At 39.4% G+C, this 25,545-nt stretch overlaps 2 protein-coding genes across 2 annotated transcripts in view; one reads left to right on the top strand and one right to left on the bottom strand.

Moving 5' to 3' along the window:
- The first annotated feature begins 3,733 nt into the window (after positions 1–3,733).
- Positions 3,734–6,500, top strand: NRSN1 (neurensin 1). Its single transcript, XM_026079778.1, has 2 exons — positions 3,734–3,928; positions 4,990–6,500. The coding sequence occupies exons 1-2, from the start codon at positions 3,740–3,742 to the stop codon at positions 5,386–5,388; spliced, it is 588 nt and encodes a 195-aa protein (XP_025935563.1). The 5' UTR covers positions 3,734–3,739; the 3' UTR covers positions 5,389–6,500.
- Positions 6,501–19,321: 12,821 nt separating this feature from the next.
- DCDC2 (doublecortin domain containing 2) overlaps positions 19,322–25,545 on the bottom strand; it is a 69,355-nt gene continuing 63,131 nt past the window's right edge. The window contains exons 9-10 of the mRNA XM_026079808.1: positions 20,683–20,994; positions 19,322–19,429 (exon numbers count right to left, since the gene is read on the bottom strand). Coding sequence (XP_025935593.1) covers positions 19,322–19,429; positions 20,683–20,994 — 420 coding nt within the window. The remainder of the gene's footprint in view (positions 19,430–20,682; positions 20,995–25,545) is intronic.

Genomic DNA, 25,545 nt, shown 5'->3' with positions numbered 1-25,545 from the left:
TGACCAAAAGATCATTCTTCTGTTTTGCTTCATGTTCAGTCTCACAAGCTCTTATCATTTGGCTCAAATTCCTGACCACAAGCATCTATTCCTATTTTAAATTGGTAAAAAAATCTATGTGTAATGTAAGTGATTCCAGGCTGTGTCATTCTTACAGGTCTTCATCAATGCATTAGAAACACCATAGCATGCTATATCTCTCTTCACAAAGAGATGTATAGATAATGCAATTAATGCAAGATAAGCATAAATATTTATTTATACCAATTTCTGAAAGTCAGTTGACTTTTGTCATGTTCCATTGAGTTTCCGTGAATTAATTTCAGTATACTACAGTTACTAGTTCTCATTTGGCAGTGTGTTTATTTGCTTTCCAGAATTCTGAAGAAACAAAGAAGCCCTAAAATTGTCTTCAATACCTTGGGTGGCAGCTGGTGCAATGCAAATGAGCTTCAGCAGGCCAGGTTATCTGGTCATATTAGATCTTGTCAAATTAGGTCAGGTCCTTCTCTGCCTTGACTTTATGAAGTCACTTACACCTGGGGAAAATACCTTCCCTTCTGCTCCTTGTCTGGTGCTAAATATGCTTACTTGAGTAACCTAAGTTGGCAGGGAATTAAACATAATTTATTTAAGGAGCTGGGGTTGGTGTGAGAATAAAGAGAGAGAATGATGTTCTGTAGAGCTTTGGTTGGCTTCTTTATTTCCTTCTCTTTGTGATGTGGGAAATGCAATGCTTGCTAAAAAAWAACCAAAAGCACTTTCAGGTATACGGACATAAACTATTATTATGTGATATCCTTGAGGTAAATCTTGGCTGAGTAAGCCTGTTTGTGAGAGCTGAGGCAGTTATGATAAATTACATTTTGCTTCATTTGTAGTATGTAGTCTTATACTGAGATTAGGTACGGTGATTTCTGGGTTCAGTTCCAGACTCTACTAATTTAAGATGATTTTGCCAAATTCCACACACAATTCTTCTCTCTCTTTCCCCTACCTATCTGTAGAATGGGTGCAGATAGCAGTTACCTGCTTCCACAAGTGTGAAGATTAAGGAGCTATTGAAAAGGGTTCAGAATACTATTTTTATAGGCTAAGGCACTTCTCATCTTTACTGAATATCATTTTGTTACTCTTTCTTTGAATTGTGAAGTTTTCCATGATTTCTCTTTGAAACATACTTTGCTGACTGCTATTAACTTAGTCAACTCTATAGATGATCTTGCCATACTCTCCTTTCATTTTAAGGTATTTATATGAGAAAAAATATTAGACAGCAGAACTCTGTTTTTATGAAAACTTTTCAATGCTTGTTCTGTGAAAGATGACAGGAAGCTATTGAAGACATGGGTGCAGTGAAAAAACCAGGATTTCTATTCCTCTCTTTTCAGGTGGGGAATAAACAGGAAAAAAACAGAAAAAAACAGGAAAAAAAAACAACAAAAAGAACTCTYTTACATGCTGGATAAGAACAAGAGCAACCATGTTCTAAAAGCAGAATAACTTCCAGCTTTTCCCCACAAGGGTTTAGTTTATATACTTATATCCATATCATTATTTTTTTGCCTCAAAAAAGTAATAAAGATCAAAAGTTTATAGCACAGTAAAAGATCATAACAAACAGTAATAACATTTTCGATCTGTTAGCTGTAGTGGGAAGCATCAGGATTACTGACATATGCATTTGCCTATATGTAATGACTGCTGAGCAGTGACTTAGTTTTGTCAGACGGTGTTAAGTTGTCATGAACTCTCTGGTGCCGCCCTGTCCTTAGCAAGCGTTGCATGAGCCTGTTCAGGAGCTGTCTCATCGGCCTCATGCGCCACTATGGCATGCAGTGGCCCAGCCGCCAGGCTCTCCTTGCTGCTTGGGGCGAGCCTGGCACCCTCCAGGATTTTCCTGCTCTCTCAAGGTCTCCATCCACCTTACTACTTCACCACCACCCCGGGAAGGACAACAACTTGTGCAGACCCACTCGGGCACTGACACTATCGGCAGAGAGCAAGTCAGTTCATGGAGCAGAAGAGCATTTCTTTGACATGCTAACACCTTACAGAGGAAGAATTGGTCTCTGGAAGCTGAAGTGAGATGGGGAACCTGAAAGGGATTAAAAGGCAGTTCTGGCTCCAGAGCAGGAGCTCCTCCCAGCAGCTGTGCCCAGTGTTACCGCTGCTGCTCTGCAGAGCTCAGCTGCCAGCACCCCCTTCTTGAGGGAGCTCAGGCTACCCTTAGACAAGGGACTTCTGCATCCTTGCAGGCYTCCTGTTCCTCTCGGTCATACCTTTGGTGAAAGCTTTGACACCTCACCGCAAACCATGATAGGGAGTCTGCAATTATAAGCCAGCAAGATTGTGAAATCTCAAACTAAATACATATTAAAAATACCAAAGGAATAAAAGCCAAGATTATTATTAACAATAAAGAGGAAATAAATAGGAAACAGCAAACTTGCTTTATCACTGAGCCATGAAAGCAACCAGATTCCAAGGGATTAAAAGATTGTCATACCAGTGGTGACAGTACCAGCCAAGAGTTTCAGCCTACTGCCATTCCTCAGCAGCGTGTTCTGACTTTGCTACATTTAAATTAAGCAGGTATTTGTACTGCTTGCATACTCTGGTGTTTCATGCCCAGCAAGGTCACCTGTTCCTGAAGGGCAAAGGGGCTGCATGGCTACAAGAAAGAGGGGTGGATTGGGAGGTCATAGTTACAATGAGCACATCAAAACTTCCTTTCTTCCCCCTAAGTAAAATTGCAATGGTTTGGCAATCCAGTGAACTATCTGAAGCTGACATAAATTGAGTTGTGACATTCTGATGCAAGTACTCATTAACATTCCCCATTGGATAAAGACTTTTTGAACTCTTTAAAAAGAAGTCAGTCAGCTTAAATAATATTGACCTGTTGCTAAAGCTTTTTTAGGGGCTAGTGTTACTTTAATGAATTCAGTAGCATCAAACTTATGCAAGCATGTTCAGGCCTGGGACCTGCATAGTTAAATACAAATTTTGTGTATTAGGAGAACTTTGATGAAGTGGAAAGAATGGGAAACACTGTCAGCACTTTTCATAGCAGGTGAAATTTTAATTTTAATAATGTCAGTGTGAGCTTGGACATTGACTTCTCCTGTGGAGCCAAAATTTGCCACAAGTTTAGTGTTTGCATTTCATTTTCTCTGGTGAGCAGGTCACCATGCTGGTAAAGCATTCCATYTTTTTCATTTTTACTTAACCATGTTTAAGCACAGGGTATATACAGCTTCAGTCTGGCTAGACTTATCTTTGTCTGTTTCCCGTGGCTGTGTATGTTCTGTCTATGCCTAATCCCACAGTTCAAAGGCTCAGGCAAAAACAGAGATTAAGAAAAATTCTGCCAGCAGTTTGGAAAACTTGTATAGATTACAAACTCAAGAGGTAATAGCAGCCTTTGAGGGATGCTGGCTTCTGTTACCTGATATGGTCTGCTTTTTTCCATCTCCATGGAAATCCAGTAGCACATTAGTGTGAATGATGGGGACTGGGACCTCCAGTGCTCCAGCGGCACCTTTAGGCTCTGCTGTGCCAAGATGCTGACTGCTCTGGATTTGCAGGAGCTGAGTCACTGCGCACAACTTTTCCAGGCTAATTTTTACATGGTTCTTTGTGTCACCTAGAGCGCTTGTAGCCAGCTTTGCTCTCCTGCAGCATCACTAACGAGGTCTGTTTTTTTTCCTGAAACCTCTGATTGCAGGTGGGAAGGATGAGCTCCTATGCTGACATCTGCGGGTCCAAGCAAGCGCAGGGCAGCACTGAGGGAGGTTACCAGCGCTATGGAGTTCGGTCCTACCTGCATCAGTTCTATGAGGACTGCACAGCTTCAATTTGGGAGTATGAGGATGATTTTCAGATCCAGAGATCGCCTAGCAGGTGGAGCTCTATGTTCTGGAAGGTACTGCCCATTGCTGGTTACTGCAGGGAGAAACTCCTCCATGTTGAGATTTTCACATGTAACTCATGATTTTAGGCATTCATCCGGAAAGGCCTTCTGTTGCTCAGTTTTCAGTGAGATGAGTGAATAACCATCCCCCTGAAAACAGGACTCCTTTACCAATACGTATCAGATTCCAAGGGAGTTCTGGGGTCTTTGGATCATCTAGTTTCTCTGTCACAAAGAGCCATGTCACTGAAACGTCCAAAGTCAATAGTCTTGTCTGAGATACCCTGCCTATAACACACAAGGGTAATTTACCTCTGCTCCCCACCTGCAATAATCTCTTCAGATTTTTAGGAATAACAATGRTAGATTAAGAGCGGTAACACTGGGAGCATATGATGTAGGCATCAAGAAAACAATAAGATTTCCCCTTAAGGTTAGGAAACTTAACGGAATCGGAGAATAACTGAGGTTGGAGGGTGGCCATGGAGGTCATCTAATCCAACCCCTCCACTCAAAGTAGGGGCATCCTGTGTAAATCAAACTTTGCACTTACAGTTGAAATGTAGTTGTAATGTTGAAATGTGCTAGAAATATTTTGTGATCGGTTCATGCCATAGCAACGTCCTTCATCCTGGCAAGGGAATGACGTTTCATGGAGAAAAAAGCAAGTGATGGATATGACATAACCATGAGCAGGGACTGAACTGTTGGTGCTAATCACCACTCTATGAGCTAATGTAGTAATTAATCACACAGTACTGTGATTAAATTGTGATCCTCTCTGTCACTGGCCTGTGGACATGAGATGCTGTGCAGAAGCTTGCATAGATGTGTRTGCCATTGTTTCCAGAAATGCCAATATACATACTGATTTATATAAAGATTAGTCATAAAAACATAGTTTCTCTATATATTCTAGTTCTAGTAAGGCCATATATGACCCGAAAGAAAATAACAACTTTCTGTTAGAACTGAGAGCTATTCCTGCAGACACTGCCTAAATGCTTTCCAGTACTACTTGCTAACTGAAAATTGGAAGGCCATGTTCATTATTAAATTTTTCTGTTTTACAGGTGGGACTCATCTCTGGAACAGTTTTTATGCTGATAGGCTTGACGGTTCTTGTAGTTGGTTTTCTTGTGCCACCGAAAATTGAAGCTCTCGGGGAAGATGATTTTGTTGTGGTTGATAACCGTGCCATTCAGTTTAATGGGTCCCTTGATATATGCAAGCTGGCAGGAGCAATCTTGTTTTGTATTGGAGGGACCACCATGGCAGCATGTCTGCTGATGTCTGCTTTTGCTAAAAGTTACTCCAAAGAAGAAAAGTACCTCCAGCAAAGATTTAAAGAGAGAATAGCTGATATAAAAGCCCATGCAAACCCAGTCACAAAAGCGCCAGCACCAGGAGAATCAAAGATACCTGTCACTTTGTCCACAGTTCAAAATGTCCAACCTTTATCTGAAACCTGACCCTCTCCTTTGGTTTTGTTTCTCACTTGTACATCACTTTACTGGAAAATATCAGCTGTTGTTGGCATACATGCTAGTAATTACATCAAGTGCTCTGCTATACAAACATACAGCTGATTGAGAACCTGCTCCAATACAAATTTAGGATTGGAAAAAGTGAAATTATATGATTAGAGCTGTGACCAATATGTTCAGTGTATTCAAACATTTTAATCTGTGTTGAACCAAGAAATCCTTGCAACAATGTTTAGCTGTTTAGCTTATCAGACTGTAACCCTAGAGAATATTGGGTGTGGTTACAACAGCTGTACTAGGAATAGCCTGCATCCCACTGTTTATATGAGTTTATACGAGTTGGCCTTTTTGTTTTTTGTTTTCCTCTTGCTTTTAAAATATTGTTTGGTCTTACTTTTACTCCCTGGTTCTGCTGTCCAGGAAGCCAAGATTCTGCCCTTGTAACTTGCACTTGCCCTCCCATCTCATTCTGTAGTCCGTAGCGAAGTAGTAACATGCAGGTAGAACACACGTGACATTGGGTTGCCCTTAGTTTGAGCCCGGCACACTTCCCAGTAATGTTACATTCTGGGAAAGGCAAATGATATTTGATCCTGAGTTACAATTAACCTGTGCAAAACTGTCACTTTGCTTTYAATCATTGCCATATTAGCAAAAAATACAAAATAAAGATAAGGAATTCATATGGGAGGAGAAAAGGAACATCATACTTCTGTGTCTTTGGTTTGATACTGGTTCTRTCGTTATATTATATTATGTTCGAAGCTCATAAAAATTATTCTGGTTTTGACAGGATGTGGATTAATAAGTGTCTTTTGACATGCCCAGGCCCCATATTCTGCCAGTATATTAATCCATGTTAGATGACCTTAACATACCTATCTAAAGACATTTTGAAATGCTGTTTATATTTTTATAGGTAATAGAAAAAGTTATGCTTAATCGGATAACATTTGTGTAAATGCTTACCTGAAGACTTGTCCTTTCACTGAAGAACCTTAATTCTTTTGTCACCTGGGGCAATTACTTCACTGTCTTAATCTATGGATTTAAATTAAACCGTATAAAAAAGATGTGACATTTGTATTTTCCAACAATATGTGCCACCTTATAGTTCTGTCTATTTTTTGAATGGATTGAATAAAATTCCAGGCCTGAGCCAATCATAGATTTTGTGAAACCACTCTTTCTTGTCAAACAGGTTTCTCTGTAAATCTAACATTTCAATTTGAAAGCAGAAATCAGCAGTCAAAACTCATCAGTTTTTTAATGCAGTCTGTGTTTTCAGATTTCATAGGTGAGGAAATCACCTTAGTGTTGAATCAGAAAGATTCTAATACACTAATGACAGGTATGTGGTAACAGCTATGCTCCTTTCCTTAGTGATACAACATTTCTTGGTCCGTGACTCACTTCAGACTTCCACAACATAAATAAACAAGAATTTTTGTGTTTGGAAGTTTCCGCTGAATCTATAAGAATTATTGTGGATGACAACAGCATCACAGTAAAATTTTATTTCTGAAAAGAAGCAAAACTGCCTACCTTACAAATACAATTGCAGTGTCCAAATTTTAGCGCTGGAAAAGATGGACAGTGAAGAGCTTGTCACAAGTACATGATTACATAGAGTAAAATGAAGTACGTTTTGTTGCATCTGAGAATTTTTTGGCACCCATATGTTAGAGGTGCAAAAGCACATTGCACCCAAAACTTAAAAATAAGATTGTAACCTCAGGGGAAAAGCAGATGAAACAGTACTGAAGAGGGTAAAATGAGGAGACTGGTAAGATAAGCAGCTATGTATGGTTATAAAGAAAGCCAGCAAGAATTTTCTTACTGAGGTAAGTATATGCCTATGCTGCAACCCAGGGAAGGGCTGTCGCTCACTGTTGGTTGTTAGTTACTTCAGGTCCTTATCACTTTCTTTTCAGTTTGGGGTGAATTGTGTTTACTGCTTTTTCCTTTCACTGCCATCAGGCTATCAGTATGTGGGCAGCAGAGAGTCAGGCCATCCTGACCTTTTCAATGCAACGTTATTWATTAAAAATTGCACATGGAAAAAAATGTGACATTTTAAGTTTTACAGTGAAGTTCACTGAAGGAGATGAGGATGATGGGTTCTGCATCTATTACTGAGTCTCATCTCTCCACCTATGTTTTGTCAATGCTATATTGAAAGTTTGATCAAAAATCCAGCTGTAAAAGAAAGCCTAGTTTGGGCTTGTTTATCCAAAGTAGCTATACAGATCTACAGCTTGCCTTAAAACATGTACCACATGGACATGCATGTTCTCCTGCTAAATTTTTGTCCAGAGGACAGCTGACATAACAAGTAATGGAGTTAATACAAGCACCAAGCATGTGGTCACATTGTGCATCGGTCGTGCTAAACTGAACATGCTTTGACATTGTGAGAAAGGGTGAGTCATGGCATTACCCATGTGCTGAGGAAAGAAAAATCCTCGAGCTTATTACTGAAGCCTCCTGGGATAGGAAGTGTGTTTGGGATTTAGCAGCAGAAGAAAAGCTGGTGACACTGTCATGGCTAAAGTTACTGCACACATTTCATCGCATTAAACCCTTGTTTCAGCTGCTTAGAGCTTTTCCAAAACTGAGAACTCTGGAGGCTGAAATCTTTCACAACAGACAATCTGTGCCAGACAAGGCTTTTAGAAATATTCAGTAGAAGTGTTCAGCAAAAAAAAAAAAATTATGCTGTTACTTTCAAGAAGCCACATACTGGAAAGTTTAAGTCATGTTAGAAACATTTTCTTGTGAAGTTTTAACACCTTCATCCTTTGGAGCAGGAACGCAAGCATTGGCAAAAGCGCAGCAGTGCTGTGCTTTTTTTTGCCATTCGCATGGAAAACTCGCGTGCTGTGGCCACCAGCAGGGGAGCAGCGAGGGGCAGCTGAGCTCACCATGGACTTGCAGCGAGGCTGCACACAGCCAGTCCCTGCACGAAGCTCGTCCCTAGAGCGCATCCCCACGAGGTGACGGCGCTCGCCCCATGCCAGGCCCGCCGGGACTGCCTGGGACCTCCTGTCCCTGCACTGGCTGCCAGCATGTTTCCAAAGGGCATTTAAATGGCCTCCCTAATTGCAACTAAAGTCTGGCTTGAACAGCAGAGATTTTATTTCCACCCTTGGACCTCCCCACTCACCAGACTTCTTTCAGATTCTTCATGTCCACCCTATTTTTCCCCCTTCTGGTCTTATTTGGCTTAAAATTACAATGAAATTCCTTCTAGCCCAACAGCATTTTCTCTGCACTTGTGGTGAAAGAAATCACATTTTTCAGTCTGACTGGTAATCACTGGATTAATTTTGATTAATGCATGCTCTCCTGATGGTTAGGTCTGCTTCCCCTACTGCACTGCACAGCAATAGCTTCTCTTTAGCATCTGTTCCCCTCTTCTCCCCCAGCTGTCTTGACCCCTTTATTTTCCTTTCAGTCCCAGTGCACAGTGAATCACAGGCTAAGGCAGAGAAGCAGAAACATCCYCTCCTCCCAAGCTGCCTGTCAGCAGATTTAATTTCCAGTCTCTGCTACAGCCTCAGCTTGCTGTTTCCAAGTGCAAGATTTCTAATCATATGCAAGCGCAAGCAAACAGCTCTGCATGGAAACTGCAGAGTGGGGAGGCTGCAACTTCCTGACCAGCAGTCGGAGGACAGASAAGTTTGGCCAGGGTGGGAGGGGGGGAACAGCAGCAGAGACTGAGCACAGGGGAGGCAACCCAGCCCCCAGGGAAGTGAAAGCCAAAGGCAACTGCACCAGATTGCAAGAACCAAAGTTGGATGCACTTTGAGAGCAGCTCTCTGTCAAAGGACTGAGAGTAGAGCAACAATTTTGGTAAAAATAAAAGAATTAGCACTCCAGCTCACTGTGCAGTGATGGGTCATCTTGCCATTACGCAGCAGGCTGCCCACTAAGCTCACATATTGCACAGCAGGGCTAGCGAGACCCACAGCGGGATACAACGTCCTTGGGCAGCCCTTGGAGGTGCATCCATGGTCCTGCCCCATCCCACTGCTCCCACTGCTAGGAGAAGCAGTGTCTCTACAGCGCATTACCCCCCTCCGGAGGGTTGGGGTGACTGCCCACACATCACTCACAGTAACCACATTTGGGCTCTGCCAGGTCATTCCCAGCACACAGTTGGTCCCTGAGTGACACGATCAATGGGGAGACTGCACATAGTTTTCTCGTATTTCAGATGTTTAGGGACTCTGTGTGCTCCTTCAGGGGCCTTCTGATGTCCGGGCAAACAATCCACCCACACCCTTATTTTCTTCAGCTCTTATCTGGACACAAGGCAGACCACACAGTGCGTGTTTCCTGCATTAATACACTCAATATACATCAAGCAGGACAAAGCTCAGTTTTGCTGTCAGATAATTTACAGAGGGCCTGTTCTGAAAATAAGCTCTGCCATATTAACAGTAAGTCAGGCAAATATTTCTAATGGACATGCAAGCAGAAAAGAAAGAATGCAAGTAACTGCTTTTATTGTTTTGGCTAATCATTAGCAGCTGTTTTTTTGAAGGCTGACTTTTTCCATAATTTACCATTTATGGGTTTTTGCAAATAAAGATGGAAGATCATTTTTAAACACTGCTAATAAGCTAGTCAATTTAATGATATGCTAGAATATGCTGCTCCAGCAATTACAGCTTCAAGACTCACTGCTTTAGTGTGTTGCCTAGCTAAAGGCACCCGCCAGTCTGATACTACAAATAATGCGTCTATTCAGCTAGAAAGAGGCCTTGCTGGAATGTCATTATTTCCCTGCGTCTGCTCTCATAATGACTTCAGCATCTGCTGCCCTTTCTCTCTGTCTCCTCCAGGAACCTCATGCCCTGACATTTCCTTCCTAAGCCTCTGCGTCTATTTTCAGAGCAGCAGTAAGGGTGAGGCAACAGGGACTCCTGCCCCAGGCACGTCTCTGAGGGGGCTCATGCCTGCTGAAATCACTGCACAGAAGCGGCAGATCTGCAGCATGAGCAGGAAGGAGAGGAGGGGATAGAGAGGTGAGCTGGAAGGAACCCCAGTGGAGRGCTGGAGGGGGAAAGCTGCCAAAATGTAGCACTTCAAGCATCAATGTTGATCATCTGTCAATGAATACTGAAAGCACAGAAAAGCTCTAAAACCTATGACTAGAACTATGTAAATACAGTGGCTGAAATCTCAATGGAAGCAGACTTTTTAAAAAATGCCAGTATTCCTGTCCACCCCAGATGGCCAAGCACACATGAATACCTTATTCTTGGAAGGCTGCATTGCCCCTAGCATGAGGATACATTTTCCCTTTAAGCTACAATGAAAAAGAAATCTCTTCTGCTAGCTCTTACTCAGACCAAGTGCCACACTCAAGCTGTCCCCTTGCAAGGGGGTTTCTCCTGAAACTGGAGCAAATACCAAGAAAAAGTGCCAAGACAAAACCCCTCAGGCTAAAGACTGCTCAGCACTTTCCACCATCTCTGGGAAGTGCAGCAGTTTACCAGAGAATCCCGCAGTATCTATCACATACAGGCTCGTTACCTCTTTGGCCCCCTGCTTTATAAGGCCATAACCAACTGGCTACATCTGCATCTCACCTTACAATGCAAGTGATATGCTTATTCTTTTCCATTTGCTGATGGAAGCAAGAGGCTTTCAGAAAAGTAGGCATTTGTCTGAATAGCAGTGTCAAAAATCCTTGGCAAGTATGCCAAGGTCTCCTACTCTGCTTCAGTTTGCCCGCTGAGATTCACACYTGAGAATGCTCTGCGAGGGAAAGGCTCTGATCCGCGTGAGTGGGCAGGATGCTTTTCCAGGCAACAGTTGCCACCACTCACACACACGGGCCCATCTGCGAGCATCAAATGGGCTTGAGGGGGAGATCCCCAGCCAAAAGCACCTAAGAGGTGTAACTATCCTACCTTCCCTGCTTGAGGATAAGCCACTTAAAACAGCRTGGTGAAGATGCCTTGAGTGACAAACCCTTCAGGCATCTTGTACTGGACCTTGCATTGCATGAAAAGGAGAAATAGTCTTCATCCACTTCTCTTTCTCTGTGGAGAGAGACTGCTTTTAAACAGTGGACATGAGTCCCAGATCCTGGCTTACTGAGTTAACTCCTGGCAGGTGCTGAGCAGCACAGTGGGAGCGATAAGGAGATGGCTACTTCATAAAGCAGGGGAAGGTGTAAAGTTCAGGTTTTTCATAGTGTGTCTGCTTTTCCAACAATCTCTAACCTAGAAATAATGCAAAGCACAGACATTATTTATAGAAATATCATTTCTGACAATCAAACTGGAAGAACAGATGCAGCAGAATAACAGAGAAGGATGCAAAGATGGTATATGGGAATGAAACTGTGATCCTGGGTAACAGAGGAAATGAGGGTAACTTCTGTATAACCTGATACCAGTCTGGGTATCTGTGGTGCAGTATGACTGCTCATCTCTGACATTGACATTTTGTCACAGAGGTAGAAGAGTTTACATCAACTCCCTGATCAAATCAGAAGTCCTTCCCCCCTGAAAAAAGCAGAAACATCTACACATCCCTGAGTGATAAGGCCTGAAGATAGTTTATCCCCCCAGGAGCAGGAGGATCAACTCACCCATGTGAAAGCACAGGTGAAGGGTAGTACCCATCTCCTAAGCACTCATTAATTAAATAGCCATTCCCTCCTACCTTAAGCATCCACTTCACTGTCCCCTTAGGCCTAATTCCCAAGTCCTTGCTTCTGCAATATTCACTTGGTGCTTCTGCAAAACTGCTTCAGCTTAGGCCTGGTGGTTGTTCTCTGTACTTCTGCCCTCAGGCTGGCTGCTCCCAGCTCTCTCAAGCAGGAGCAGCCATCCCAGAGACCCCCACCAGGTTGTCTCCTGCTGAGCAGGAGCAGCTCCCACAGAGCCACGTGGCAGCCTGCAGCACTCCTCTGGGAGGCCACATGCTCCTCTCTTACAAAATTCACCTCTGCCAGGAAAGTGAATCAAGACAGGGGTTAAGGGGCACAAACAGCCAGTACCACTCACTAAGACATAGGGCTACAGCAGGGTTAAAGTCCGCAGTGTGAAAGAGGCGCTGTTGCTTTCCTGGAAGGGAGAGAAGCAGGGCAGGCCACAGGGAGCAGTACTGCCTAAACCGCCAGAGCAAAATCTGACACCGAGCTGCTCACAGCCAGATTCATCACCTCCAAAGTTTTACCTGGGAAGCAGCTGGACCAGCCAACAGTTGCAGCAGGTTCTCTGACTCAGGTGTAGCCACAGCGTGGGCAAATCTGGCTCAGCTACAGGAAGAAAGAGGGGTGGGGAGTGCTTTTCTTAATGACTAATTTCTATAAACTTTTTTTTTAAATCCTGCTTAGAAATAAATGGCATGATCTTAGTTTTTTTCAGCATCTTCGTATGATCTAACCTACTAGCTATTGCATCAAATTTGGAGTATGAGCTTCCAGCAATGCTTTTTAAATCTGCAGTCAAACAGTTTTTAAAAGAGGAAGAAATTCAAATATTTTCATATTTGAAAGTTAAACTGCTTTTCCAGTTTTTATAATACAGATAGGCCAAAAAAGGACAGGAAATGGCCCTAAACTTGCAAGACTTGAAAGCAATATAGTCAGTCTTAAGAAATGCAGTTTCCCTTAGAATTGTCTTATAAAGCCTTTTGTTCAAACTTTCACCACAGTGTCCCAATATTGGGAAAATGTGATTGCACTCTGAACGGTCAGGCTTGAAGTGTTTTAGACTCAGGGTCAAAAAGTCATTGGGGAAAAAACTCATTTGTCAATTTACAATGAGAGCACTGGTTTGATCTGTAACATCCACATTAATTTTGCCTGTCTTTAGGCAAGGCTGTCCCCAGCCTTGAGGGGACACTCCTCACACAGGTACAGCCTCATGAGTTGCGACATCTGAAGGCCATTCCATTGACTTTTTAAAAAAGTCTGGCTTCACAGTACTAGGCCCCTCCTTTTGTATTTTGGCAACTTTCCATTCATTGGAGCTACAATCCAACTCCCTTGCAGTCTGTCTCTATCTTTTTTCACACCTCTTGGTTGTCTCTGTACCAGATGTTCCTTTGTGACCAGGCTGAGGGAGGAAACCGAAAACCGCAAATACAACATTGAAGAAAAGCACAGAACTCTCTTTATAAATAAATGTGCTTTTTGCTAGCAAAAGCATTCTGCCATTTTGTTTTCGATTTATATACCATCTTTGCAAACCATACTTTGTTTCATGTTTGTTTTAAAAAAATAATATAACCATCTAACTTTTTGGCAAGGACACCTACAGGATAACTCTTTGAGCTCCTTTTCTTCCTCTCTAAACAGAAAGGAAATTGGACCATGCCCAGGAGGGAATGACACTTTGAACACAACACACCATTCGTCTGACATCACTGAAAGTTCTTACAGGGTCAACAGTACTCTGGTATTGTGTTATTTATACTCCAACACCTTTTGCAAGCACCAAAGTTTCTCCTTCCTGTTAAAGTCAGCTTCTTCAAATTAGGACAGGAAGGGGAAGGATTTTTAAGTGGATCTCAGATGAACATCATCCTTCCACGTCATCTATTTTTTGGCTAATGCTTAAGCTGCCTCTACAACCAGACAGTCCATTAAGGGGGACTCAGCACAGGATCTCAGATGTTTTGTATCACCCTCTGGAGGGCAATTATTCCTCCTTCACAAACTAGAGAATCTAGAGAAACTGAGCCAGCATAACCACCAAGATCAAATGCCTTAAGTTAGGTGATTTGATTATCTGGTTGATGCTTTTGGTCTGGAACAGAGCAGGACCGCTCACCTGGAAATCACCAGTGTTGAGACTGTAATTTGGGTGTTAGGGAGAGGACGTTAGGCTAGGGCAACATTTTTTTCACGTTTTATTTTGGAGTTTGGAAAAAGTAAATGCCTTCAAAAACCATTCTGTGGAGGGAACGTGGATGAGAAGTTTGACCTCACCTGCTTCACCTGTGTTTCAGTGACTGCACAAAGTTGGGGGGGGGAGGTCCAGAGTATGAGAGTGAGCTTCCAGACTGACAATTCTTACAGAAGGAAGACTTGATTTTTTTCTTTTTATATTAAAATAGGTGGACGCTAATCAGAGATTTCACAACATAATCAGTATGCATGAAACTTGTACCTTTGAAAATCTGTTAACTATAATCAGGAATCTGCATGTTCTTGATGTACAGAAACATAATTTTATGGAGAATTAGATTCCTCCTAGTTWACATCAAACAAGGGATTTTGAAGCCTTTTAAGGATTAGCGTGTGAAAGCTTTTAACTAATAAAACCTGTATTTTGAATTAAATTTCGGTCCCCCTGTGGGCAAGGGGAAGTTATAATTGAGCTAGGGATTCATTTATAAAAAATGCAAATATTAGAACTAAGTATCATCATAGCTGTAGGTGATGATTACAAGAAAAATGTGAGCATTTACAGGCGTTTACAGTCACCGTTTAGGTTGTTAAGTCTGGCTGCCTACTGTTTCAAAATATCCTATTGTTTAAATCGGATATTCTCGACACTGTAGTTAATAGTAAAAACCTTTAGAAGTTCTTGATAACACATGTTGTAGTACAGATTTGTACTTTCTTCCTCAAGTTTTCAACTTCTATTTCCTTATGACCCACTTAGCTCCTAGTCAGTTTTCAGCTGCTATTTCCATTTTACTTCAGGGCTTCAAGCATTCTGAACTTAGCAAAGCACAAAATTATGAGTATAACTTAAAAATGTCACCCTTTAGATGGTTAGTTATTACTAGATTTAATGATACTTTCTTGTATAATTTAGGGAATTTCAGCTGCAACGAATAATATTTTACTCACCATTAAAAATATAGCAAGACTAGATTATTATATATGCACATTACTTATGTATGCATTATATGCGCGCACACAGAAAATGCATTCTGTTAGAGTGTTCACACAGAGGCCAGTAACTTAATGCACATATAAATACGTGTATGAGGAATAATCTAGTGATACTGGATAGCTTCACTGTCTATTGCCATGTCTGAAGCACTTCTTTTGGCTAAAACTTAGACTGAGGGATGTTAGCCACCCAAAACAATACATCCTTAAACTTCACCCCATTCAATCATTCTGATTGCTATTATTTAATAAATCTATCCTTACTCTAGGTACTTCATTTTGTACTTACAGTTTTTATCTAAGGTTATTTTAACGTACCTTTGGGATAATCATTCAAAACAGCCAATGCAACACTCCTTTCTCAGTATTCTCAAGCAATCAGCATACTTACACATATTCCTTTTTTCTTCTTTACTTTTAATGAGATTGAGAGGGGATTACGTTTTCCTTGTCTTCACCCATTTCTTCCCAGGAATTAAGCTACAGGACTTCAGCATATGCTTTAGTGTTTTGCTGCAACGGAAGTCACCTCCTATAGCAGCTAAGTAAAAAGTGTACCAACTAGGGAGATATCTAGATGCTTGAAAGTTTTCTCAGGTGTCTGCAGTGAACAGACAGAACTCATGTTATTTGTTGAACATCAGCTGAACAGTATGTATATACAGACAAATCCAGTTCTAACTTGAGCATTTTTAATGAACCATAACATTGAAAAAGGGTGGCCAGTTTAACTGTGTTGTTATTCATTGATAACAGCTATATTGTCAGCCTATTTTCTGTCACAGTTGCAATACCATAACTACCAAACTTCACTTTTATAAAGTTCTAGTTATAGAAGAATTGTAACAGTTTCAAAAGCACCGGTCTCATAATTGAAATCAGTCAAAGATAGACTTAATATCAAACTGGCCTTGATCTGAAACAAAACACAGGAATGCCTGTATACTAGCTCTCTTTAATAGCAAATTGTTTTTAAAAATAAAACCAAAACAATAAAACAAATCTTAAAAAACTCAGAACTGTTGTAAGTAAGCTTAACAAAATAACATTTCTCCTGTAAAACTTTTAAGCCATCACACACAGCAAATCCACACAAAAAAACTATTAGCAATACCACTTGCACACTTCTTGTTTAACTTCTACCTTAACGTCAGAATTATTGGTTATACAATAAAATAATTCTCTCTATATAAAATGAGGGAACCTGATACAACATTCATGTTTTCAGTGTTCCAAGAGTGAACGATGCAAATGCTTATATCTCTATTTCCAACAAGTCTGATTTGCTATTCCGAAGAAGAATATACTATCTTCTTTACAATATGAACAACAGAGGGGATAACGTTTAGGCTCAATAATACTCATCGGGACTTTCATGTCCCCATGAAAGACTGATTACATTACACTTCATTAGAATTCAGTTTAAGCTTTTAAATAGCTCTTATTGATATTTATAAGTCTTTTAAGCATGGTAGACACTGAACATTTGAGGAAAAGGGAAGAAATGGTATAGGAACCACTGGCAGATAAAAGCTGTGAATAGAAAAAGAGGGAGAAAAGTGTCAGTATACAAATCTCTGTTCTTCTAAACATTATTTCTAGGTACAAAATTTTGAGGCAAATATGTTTTCCAATTTCAATAGGTCATCGAAAAATCTTCATTTGGATATTTGTAGATGTTGATTTAATTTCAAACTTCTGACGATGAAGAACATCACATAGCCTGTTCAAGTCTTAACCTGCAATGACAGTAAGTAGAGTCCCATATCTGGTAAAATATTAACTTCAAGCAAAGAGCCCATTCATAGTAATGTCAATACAAGATTTGTCTTGATTCAGCAAAGCATTTAAGCCCAGGCTTACTATTAAGCACATGAGCTATTCAGTTCTAAGTGAGAAAAGATGCAACATTAGCCATTTTCCTGATAGGCTTTACCCAGAAGGTTCAGAGAGTATATTCCCTGAGGAGATAAATCTGCTTTCTCTGGCTGGTTAAGCATTGTTTGATAGCTTTTATAATGCTACTGCATATATTATTCCACTGCAGGATTAACTATAAAGGTACGTAGAGGATTTTTATGGGTCATTTTCCTCACTAGCACTTACAGTTATTTTATTCATACTGGTCTTCTGCTTAATTTTAAGTGTCTGCTTAAATCCCAGTGAAATCAAAGATATTTCAGCAAAAGTTTAATTGCTCCAGCAAATAAAAGAAGCATACATATTTACTTAAGAACTTTGCTATATTTTGAACCTATTTTCAGCCTATTTTGAACCGATCTCAAATGTAGTATTTCCTTATATCTTTGTCAAAGGACACACAAATCACAGATATTTTAGAATTACCACAGGGTTCTAATGACACAGGCAAACCATTCTAATCCTGTTCCTATGTTTTTTAGTGTTACATTTTTTATACTTACACTGCCAATATTCAGAAACATGCTGAAGGATCTCTACATATTTCTACTCCATTGGAAAAATATATTTAATAATTGCTAGAAAAAGTGCAGATGCTTGTATGAGTTTCAATCATGACAAGTGGTTCTACATTCTTCAAATAGTGCTTCAAGTTCAGTTTCTTCATAAATGTAATCTTTTTCCTTAATGGCACGAAATCAACAAAACTGACACTTAATTTCTCATAGCAATCATTTACCAGCATTAACAATAAAGAAACCCACTATTTCTTTTGTATAATTAATGAAATTACGCTCGGGGCTGTATTTCTATGAACTACAAATTATTGCCATTACTAACAGAGAAAAAATAAGAGTGATAGGATTGGTGTCATCAGGAGAACTAATACTGTGGGTCAATGACTTATTTACTAATGCAAATTAAGCCATAGCCCATCAGAAACCAGCTTACTCAGAAAGATGATGATACACTTTCAAGCATTAAGGTTATACAAAGGATTCATAAGCACAGCACTTGCTGTTGAGTTTTACTGGTAGGCTTATCCTAAGTGTATCCAAAACTGGTAGGCTTATCCTAATGTGTTTCACATTGAAATGGCTCCATTGATAGCAATGATTCCATGATAGTTTCAGTCTGGATCTGGATGTATTCATTATTTTTTCATTAATAAATTAAATTTCTCATGGACTGAATTACAAATCAGTCCAAACTCAACTTTTGAAACTCATCTGCCAGATAGTCTTCCTTTATTCTTTTTTCACTACAATAAATATTGTTAAATTGTTAGCACTTCAATCAGATACATTCCCACTTCTGAAAGAGAACATGCGTCTCAAGATTTAATAAGCTGTCTTACTCCATAGCCCAAACCCTGCAAATTTTTAGTGATTCAGGACAGGACAATCACCAAAGCTTCTTGCTGCAAGTGGGAACAAGCTATGGTATTGTAGGCTGTCTACATACATTCACAGSGCTAAATAAAGGATATTTTTGAATGCAAATACTAATGATTCTAAAGAATATATTGGAAAGCCACTATTCAGGAACATTAGGACTGACTCCTCACTGTAGTACACCATTTTTTAGTGTGCACGAGTCCACTGAGTGTAGAATCTATTCCATTATATCCTAATGTTATGCCTGGAAAACGTGTATTATGTGGAATCTAAAAGAAAACTACATATGTTCTCATTAAAAGTCACAATTATATCTCTTTTCTAAATAAATCTATAAAGAAGTTCTGACATCTAACTCAGGGCTGGGTTTTTTTCATTTTTTTTTTTTTAAGCATTCTAGAACAATGTCATACATAGGGTTGATTCTAGTACTGTTGACCACCTTGTAACACAGAATAGTTTGTTTATTTATAATATTACTATACAGAAATCTTATATTTTCCTTCTCAAATTCCATCAGAAAGTCACATCTTGTAAAAATAATTCAATCCTCTTTTAATAGGTATTAATGTTCATTATCTATGTCATTCCATATGGCATTATCATCTCAAGACTCAGTATGTGGTACTCAACTTATCTTCCCATTATAAATTATCAATCATAAACAATAACATCCTCTAAATTTAAAATATCGTAATCCTTCATTTTCTCATTATATTTTTTGTATCTATGCAACTGCAGCATAGTCATTGGTCTGGTCATTTTTTTCACTTTCCTGTGGGCTGGTGATTGTCACCCTTGGATTTGTGGATGTTCTTTCATGATGGGAACCAACCTAAAGAAAAAGGAATCAAAACCACATAACATTAACTTCATCAGGTCATGAAGATTTCATTTAATTTCATTTCAATACAGTGTTAGTACATCATTCTAAGATTTCCATGAGGAATTCTTAAAGCAAAAAAACATTCTCCAAAAGTGATCTTGTTAACATTCTTTTTTAGCTTATACTTATATACCTTCCAAAGGGGAAAGTATTCAAATAAGGCTTTTTCCCCCTCTTTCAAACATCTGGTTACCCACATATTCATTTAAAGTGAATGCTTGCTCACTTTCTCCACTTCCCTAGTAACTTCAGCATTTCTAGAAAAAATTTCCATCAACATATCAAGCATACAATAAATTCAGGGCCCAAGAAAATGTCATGCTACTCAGCTCTCTGTTAACTTAATTTAAAAGTATCCTTGTGCGTCATACCRAAACAGAAAAAAATCTGGTTGTAAGGAAGCAAGAAACTATTCTGAGTAGCACAAGAGGCAGAGGAACATTCTTTTTATCCAGCAGTCTGTAGGCAGGGTTCCACAGCAGGTTGTTCTGCTTCTGATACTCAAGAATCTGGATAGGAAGTTACCATGGCCTTTACCAAACTAAACACTGCATTTCCCAAATTCTGTTCATTGGTCAGTTCACCTGACATTCAAGGTAGTTCACTTGATTCTTCTGGGCTGCATGCCTCCATGTAAACCAACAGCGTTTTACCAGCTCTCCTAAATTACAGGCCATTTGCTTTTAATCCAACTAAAGCCTCTTGTTTTCAAGATCCTGTTTATCTCCAACATCTCTTCCAACTTTTTAGGAACATAGATGAAAATTCCACAAAACAACAGCAAAAATCCTTTATTAATCCCAACTTCTGCGAAAGTCCACTCATCAAAATAATGAGGCACTGTGGTTTCATGAACTCACCCTTCTGCTCTGTCCTAGAGGACAACGTACTTTGGAAATATATAATGATTACGCTCTTCTAGACATCACAAGAATTTTGTTTTTTCAAAATTCAGCATACTCAGGAAGATTTATCAGAGCAAAAGACCTATTTTCTCAGTCAGAGGCCATATATCGTAATTATTGATGTAACAGATTTATACAGAAGGGAAACAGCCTTTCCCCCAAAACTTAAGTTCTAGTAGATAATCTGAGGGCCTTATCAGGAGTGAGTTACTTAGAGACTGCCTGAGAAGAAGTCTAATGCTGAGACAAATAAGGAACAATAACTTAAAACCAGAACTTGAAAGAATAAACATTTACCTGGTTCTGACTGTAAGAATCCTCTTGTTCTTTTATTTCTTCTTCAGGCTGAAGATCACTTTGATTGTTCAACTGCTCCATTTCCTCACCATTTTCTTCATTTGTCTTGCCATTTAAATGGGTGACCTCCTCTTCCTCTGCTTGGTCAACATTCTCTCCTTCTTGTTTGTCTTCATAATTGCCATTTAACTTTTTCTCATTTTCTTCCACTTCTTTTCCTTCTTTGACTTCTTCCCTTCCTTTATAGCCTTCCTCATCCCTGTCATTTTCCTCTTCTGCATTTTCTTCTTCATCCACAGTTTCTGCTGGTCTCTGATGAAAGGAAAAGCAGCATCATTATGAGGCATTTTTAAATAAAATGCTTCAAGCAATGCTGAAATGTGACACACATCACAATCAGAATTACATCATTACGGGGGAGCAAGTATGCTAATCTGAGATTTATCTACATGGACAGAAAATGCTGCTGCTGCACTAACACCCTATATTGCACTCTTATTCTACACAAAAACTGTGTTAGTGAGATTTAAATGTATTTCACTGGGTTAATCCATTTGACCATATTTGAACAACCAGAACCAACTAGGTTTACTTAACCCAGCAACAGCTCTTTTGTTCCAGCTATTCCTGGTTCTTGCACATTCTGGCATCTAGTAAATACTTTTGTGTCACAACAAAATATTGTACATCACAAGCCCACAAACTGTTCCCCAGGAAGTGCTTCACGTATGGACCAGACCATGCCACATCGACCAGTCCTGTCGCGCAGCCTGTCGTCTTTGTGCTCACAGAAAAGTAACAGGAGAGATGAGGCAGACATACTGGTCATAGCCATAACATCATTCCTCTTCCCAAAGATCCCTATGTAGGGTTGCATGGTTATGATTTGTACGACTTCATCTACATTTAACAATGAATTTTCCTATGTGGAGTTAGACCAGTAGACAGGAGAAACAGTATCTTGTCCCATATTGTGAAGAAGAGCAAGCAGAAACTCACTGTAGATAAAGTCACTAGTAGCATCATTTCACGACAACCTGAAAGACTGACGCACATGCTATCTAGTTTTTGTCATTTGTCTTCCAGTTTCAGCTTTCAAGATTCACCTGACTATTCAGTGAACCGATGCCCCCACGCCAAGATGACTTATGTACTTGTGCATAAGCTTGAATGAAAATAAAGAGTAAAAATCCCACAGGAGTGAAAGGGTGTCTGCCTCCCACACAGCCTCATCAGAATCTAAATCTAAAGCAAACAAGCTAAAAGATAGATTATCTCTTAGTCAAAGATGTTTGGAATTTTATTATCATTAGCGGTTCTTAGGTAGGCAGGTATCTGCTGCAGACCYATAAACTCTAAATTGTAAAAATACCTTTTCCTCTCTAATACTAACATTTCAAAAGAATTCTCTCATCACCTTCAACATATTAGTAAAAGCCAGTTTAACAATACCATCAATTGATTGAAGCCTCTTGATGAAACACCTTGCTTTTGCTTCGATATTTAAGTAGAAACATAAGACAACTTTATTGTGCCAGTGCACAATAACCTTTTGACAGAGTGTCAAACAGGACAAGTTATTGTATCTTAATGAGCCATAGATTCACAAATTATTAGAAATACTACATGGTTACCTGACTAGCTAAATAATGGCTCCAAAAATGTTTTTTGAAGTACAGTGGGCTCAGTATGTATCTTATTCAAACCTTTCTGACTCACTTTCATCTGGTGGCATCAAACTGGCCTGGTTACCACTGAAATAAAAATTAAAGTCAAATCTTTACACACACCTTCAAAGAAGCAAGCATGTAAAAGCAAACTTGAGCCAACTCTTGTAACTGCCAGCATGTAAAGATAGCAAACATCTGTAGATCCATAAAGTCTCATAAGCTACCTGCTAGCCTGCCATATGTGACCTACTAATTTATTTTCAATTTACTAAGGAAGTTAAGCAAATCTGGATTCTGACCAGAACAGGGGAGCACTGGATAGATTAAATACACCAGACAACTCTCACCAAAAGCAATCTTTTTGGTTTTGCTTAATGGTACTTGCTTACTATGACATTACAAACATCAAATGAGAAGAGAGGGTAAGAAAAGAAGAAAAGTAAATTCAGACTTTCTTAGTCAACCGTAGTAGTGATCTAAGATATTGCCATTTCCAGCTTTTGTTAACGCCTATCCGCTAGCAGGTATAATAAGAATAGAGTATGTGCCCTTGCCTGAAATGCTTCAGTATAGTGGCTCATTTTAAACTGCAGAGGAAGGTGTGCAGACTTTGCACCACACCACCATGGTGTAAACATATGCATCCTAATACATATGCTTTTTCTGGCTTTGTTGCCTTGGCAGCAATCCTTGGCGTAGAAGCCTAAGGGCAGTAACTTCCTAAACTGCTATGTTAGCTAGATTCATTAGACCTTTTCTGTCTAAAATAGAAATGGATCCAAATTATTTAAGAGTTAAAACTGTGAACAACATAAAAGCTAAGCATAGCATATTGAACTTTACCCAGAAATTTAGTGGAAGCTCATAGGGAACTAGCATCAAATGACATTCAGATGCCATCTATTTTAACCTGATCAGTCAAGCTAAATTGCTTTAACAGTAATAGTACACAACAAGATCAGTACAACAAATCCCATCAATGAAAATATGATGTTTTTATAGTAATTGAAAATTTCAGGATATTCTTAGCACATTACTACAACGGCCGTTACTTACTAAAGACAAAAATAAAAAGTCATGTTTACAGCTAATAACTGGAAAGCAAAATGCATTCTTCATTTAATCTCCTTTCAAGCTGCATTACATCAGAGAGGATGTGTCAAACAAGTTGAACTCAACACTGATCCAGAGGAAAAGACCTTCTGCAAGGTACTCTAAAATGCAGTATGGTTTCCGTTGCATGCAAAGACAGAGGAGTTTTTTTGAAATGTGAACACCAGCACAGAAGATGCACTTCAGAACACACAATAGACCTAAGGCAGGACTGTAGGGAGGAAACTGAAGGCCAAAATCACCCATCAAATCATTTGTTGCTCTTTACATAAAAAGCATGATATTTTTAATTTAAATTTTATTGATCTATTAGCTATGCTATTGAGTTACAGAAATTAGCATGCTCTGTATTAAATGCACATTCTTCACTGAGAAAGAGAAATACCTAGCAAAAGTTAGTTTTTTCATATTTAGGGAGAGAAAATCCTTATGTGCACATATATATGCAGGGGAGAGAAAGAGAGATTTTTATGGTCCAAAGCCTGTGAGTACTGTACATGCTTCACTTTACTTCCCTGAGCAATTCCAATGATTTCAGTGAACCTGAAGTAGTGAGCTAAAGCCTACATATAAGTGCTTACAGGTCAGGGTCTAATTCAAAGTCCCCTGCAGTAAATGGGAACCTTTTCATCGATTTCAATACACTCCAGTCATCTATCCACCTACAACTGTACAAAGTATCTATTATGTATACATGAAGTTACTGCAAACTGTGTTCTTTCAGTCAGGATAAATCAGGATGGGTCTACTGAAAGCAAAATAGGTATGTTGATTCAGACCTTAATGTCCTTGCAGAAATTATCAGACTCATTTTTAGAAGTCAGCAATGATCTTGTTTACCCAGGGATGAGCAGTGACATTTCACATCTTAGTTTTTAGCTTTTCATCAGTCATCTTTTAAATAACCWGAATATTTCAATTAAGAGTATCTGTAGATACGGAATGCATTAGCTGGATAGCTGAAACAAATGTGGGATTATGCTGTTCCTCTTTGCATCTAAGTCTGAGTTAGGCTTTGAACCAGTGTGTTGGCTTACATGAAGTAGTACAAGTAAATTACCGTGAAAGCACAAGGCATTTCAAATTCAGAGAACCAGTTATAACTCCAGACCTGAGTGATTGCAGTCTGTTACTACTTTGCAACACAACTAAACAAACATGACTATCATCTCCATCAATATTTTGCAAATATTAATGTCCAACAGTCAACAAGAGAGATTCCAGGGTCTTAACTGAAAACAAGTGGCACTTCAAAAATTCTTTGGAAGCACCCAGTCAGTTGTAGCCCAGGGTAACTATGCATGTATACTGTAATAAACTAGAAAGTAAGTATACCTGTGTTCCTTTAGTCCTATGTCCTCATCATAAAAGACAGCAACACAACTTGAACTTGACAGCAATGAACATAAGATTGGAGAAGCATGAGGTGATTACATTCGTATTCCTTGAGGTAATTTTCATAAAGAGTAAATGTCTTCTAGGACAGGGGAGAGGTGCACCCTTTCCCAGTGACTGTGATGGATTGTTCTCATTCTTCCTGCAGCCAGAAGTGCTCATAAGAAGGTTTTTATTTTTCTTTTTGTATGACTGTAGGAAAATAGAAAGTAACCTTCTATCTTATTTAGCTGGCTTAATCTTTTAAGCAAAGACAATGCTTGTGCAGTTCTCTAGTTGAAATTCCCGTAGCTAAAACAACTAGCTTTCAAACTGTATCTTCATGATTGTGAGCATGATTCTTTGCTTATCATGGACTATCAATAAGAAGATGCACCAACAAAAACATAATATATGTATAGTCAAAGCTATAGTCAGTCGAAGGCACACAGAATAACTGAAATCATTGACATCTTAACAAGACTGAAAACATGACCCCAACTTGCCTTCTAGAGCTCTCCTGACTTCCTAGCAGGTTGATGAGGAACAGAGTGATTTTCATTTTGCATTCAAGAGGTATGGTTGCTTGACGGTATTTTTAATCTCAGCAAAAACAGAGTGTTTAAAAAAGAAAGATGTGTTCTAATTACACTCATCATGCTATCATTCATTAAGAGCTACATTAACAAATGCCATCATCATTCAA

This window comes from Apteryx rowi, unplaced genomic scaffold (assembly GCF_003343035.1).
Source record: "Apteryx rowi isolate R43461 unplaced genomic scaffold, aptRow1 scaffold_50, whole genome shotgun sequence".
Taxonomy (NCBI): Eukaryota; Metazoa; Chordata; class Aves; order Apterygiformes; family Apterygidae; genus Apteryx; species Apteryx rowi.
Note: the sequence above shows the minus strand (reverse complement) of the source record. Positions and strands in the feature narration are given on the sequence as shown.

Excerpts from the sequence above, each read along its gene's own strand:
- NRSN1 (XM_026079778.1), top strand. The coding sequence starts at position 3,740 with ATGAGCTCCTATGCTGACATCTGCGGGTCCAAGCAAGCGCAGGGCAGC. Across the intron at positions 3,929-4,989 it reads GGAGCTCTATGTTCTGGAAG|GTGGGACTCATCTCTGGAAC; the intron begins GTACTGCCCATT and ends TCTGTTTTACAG.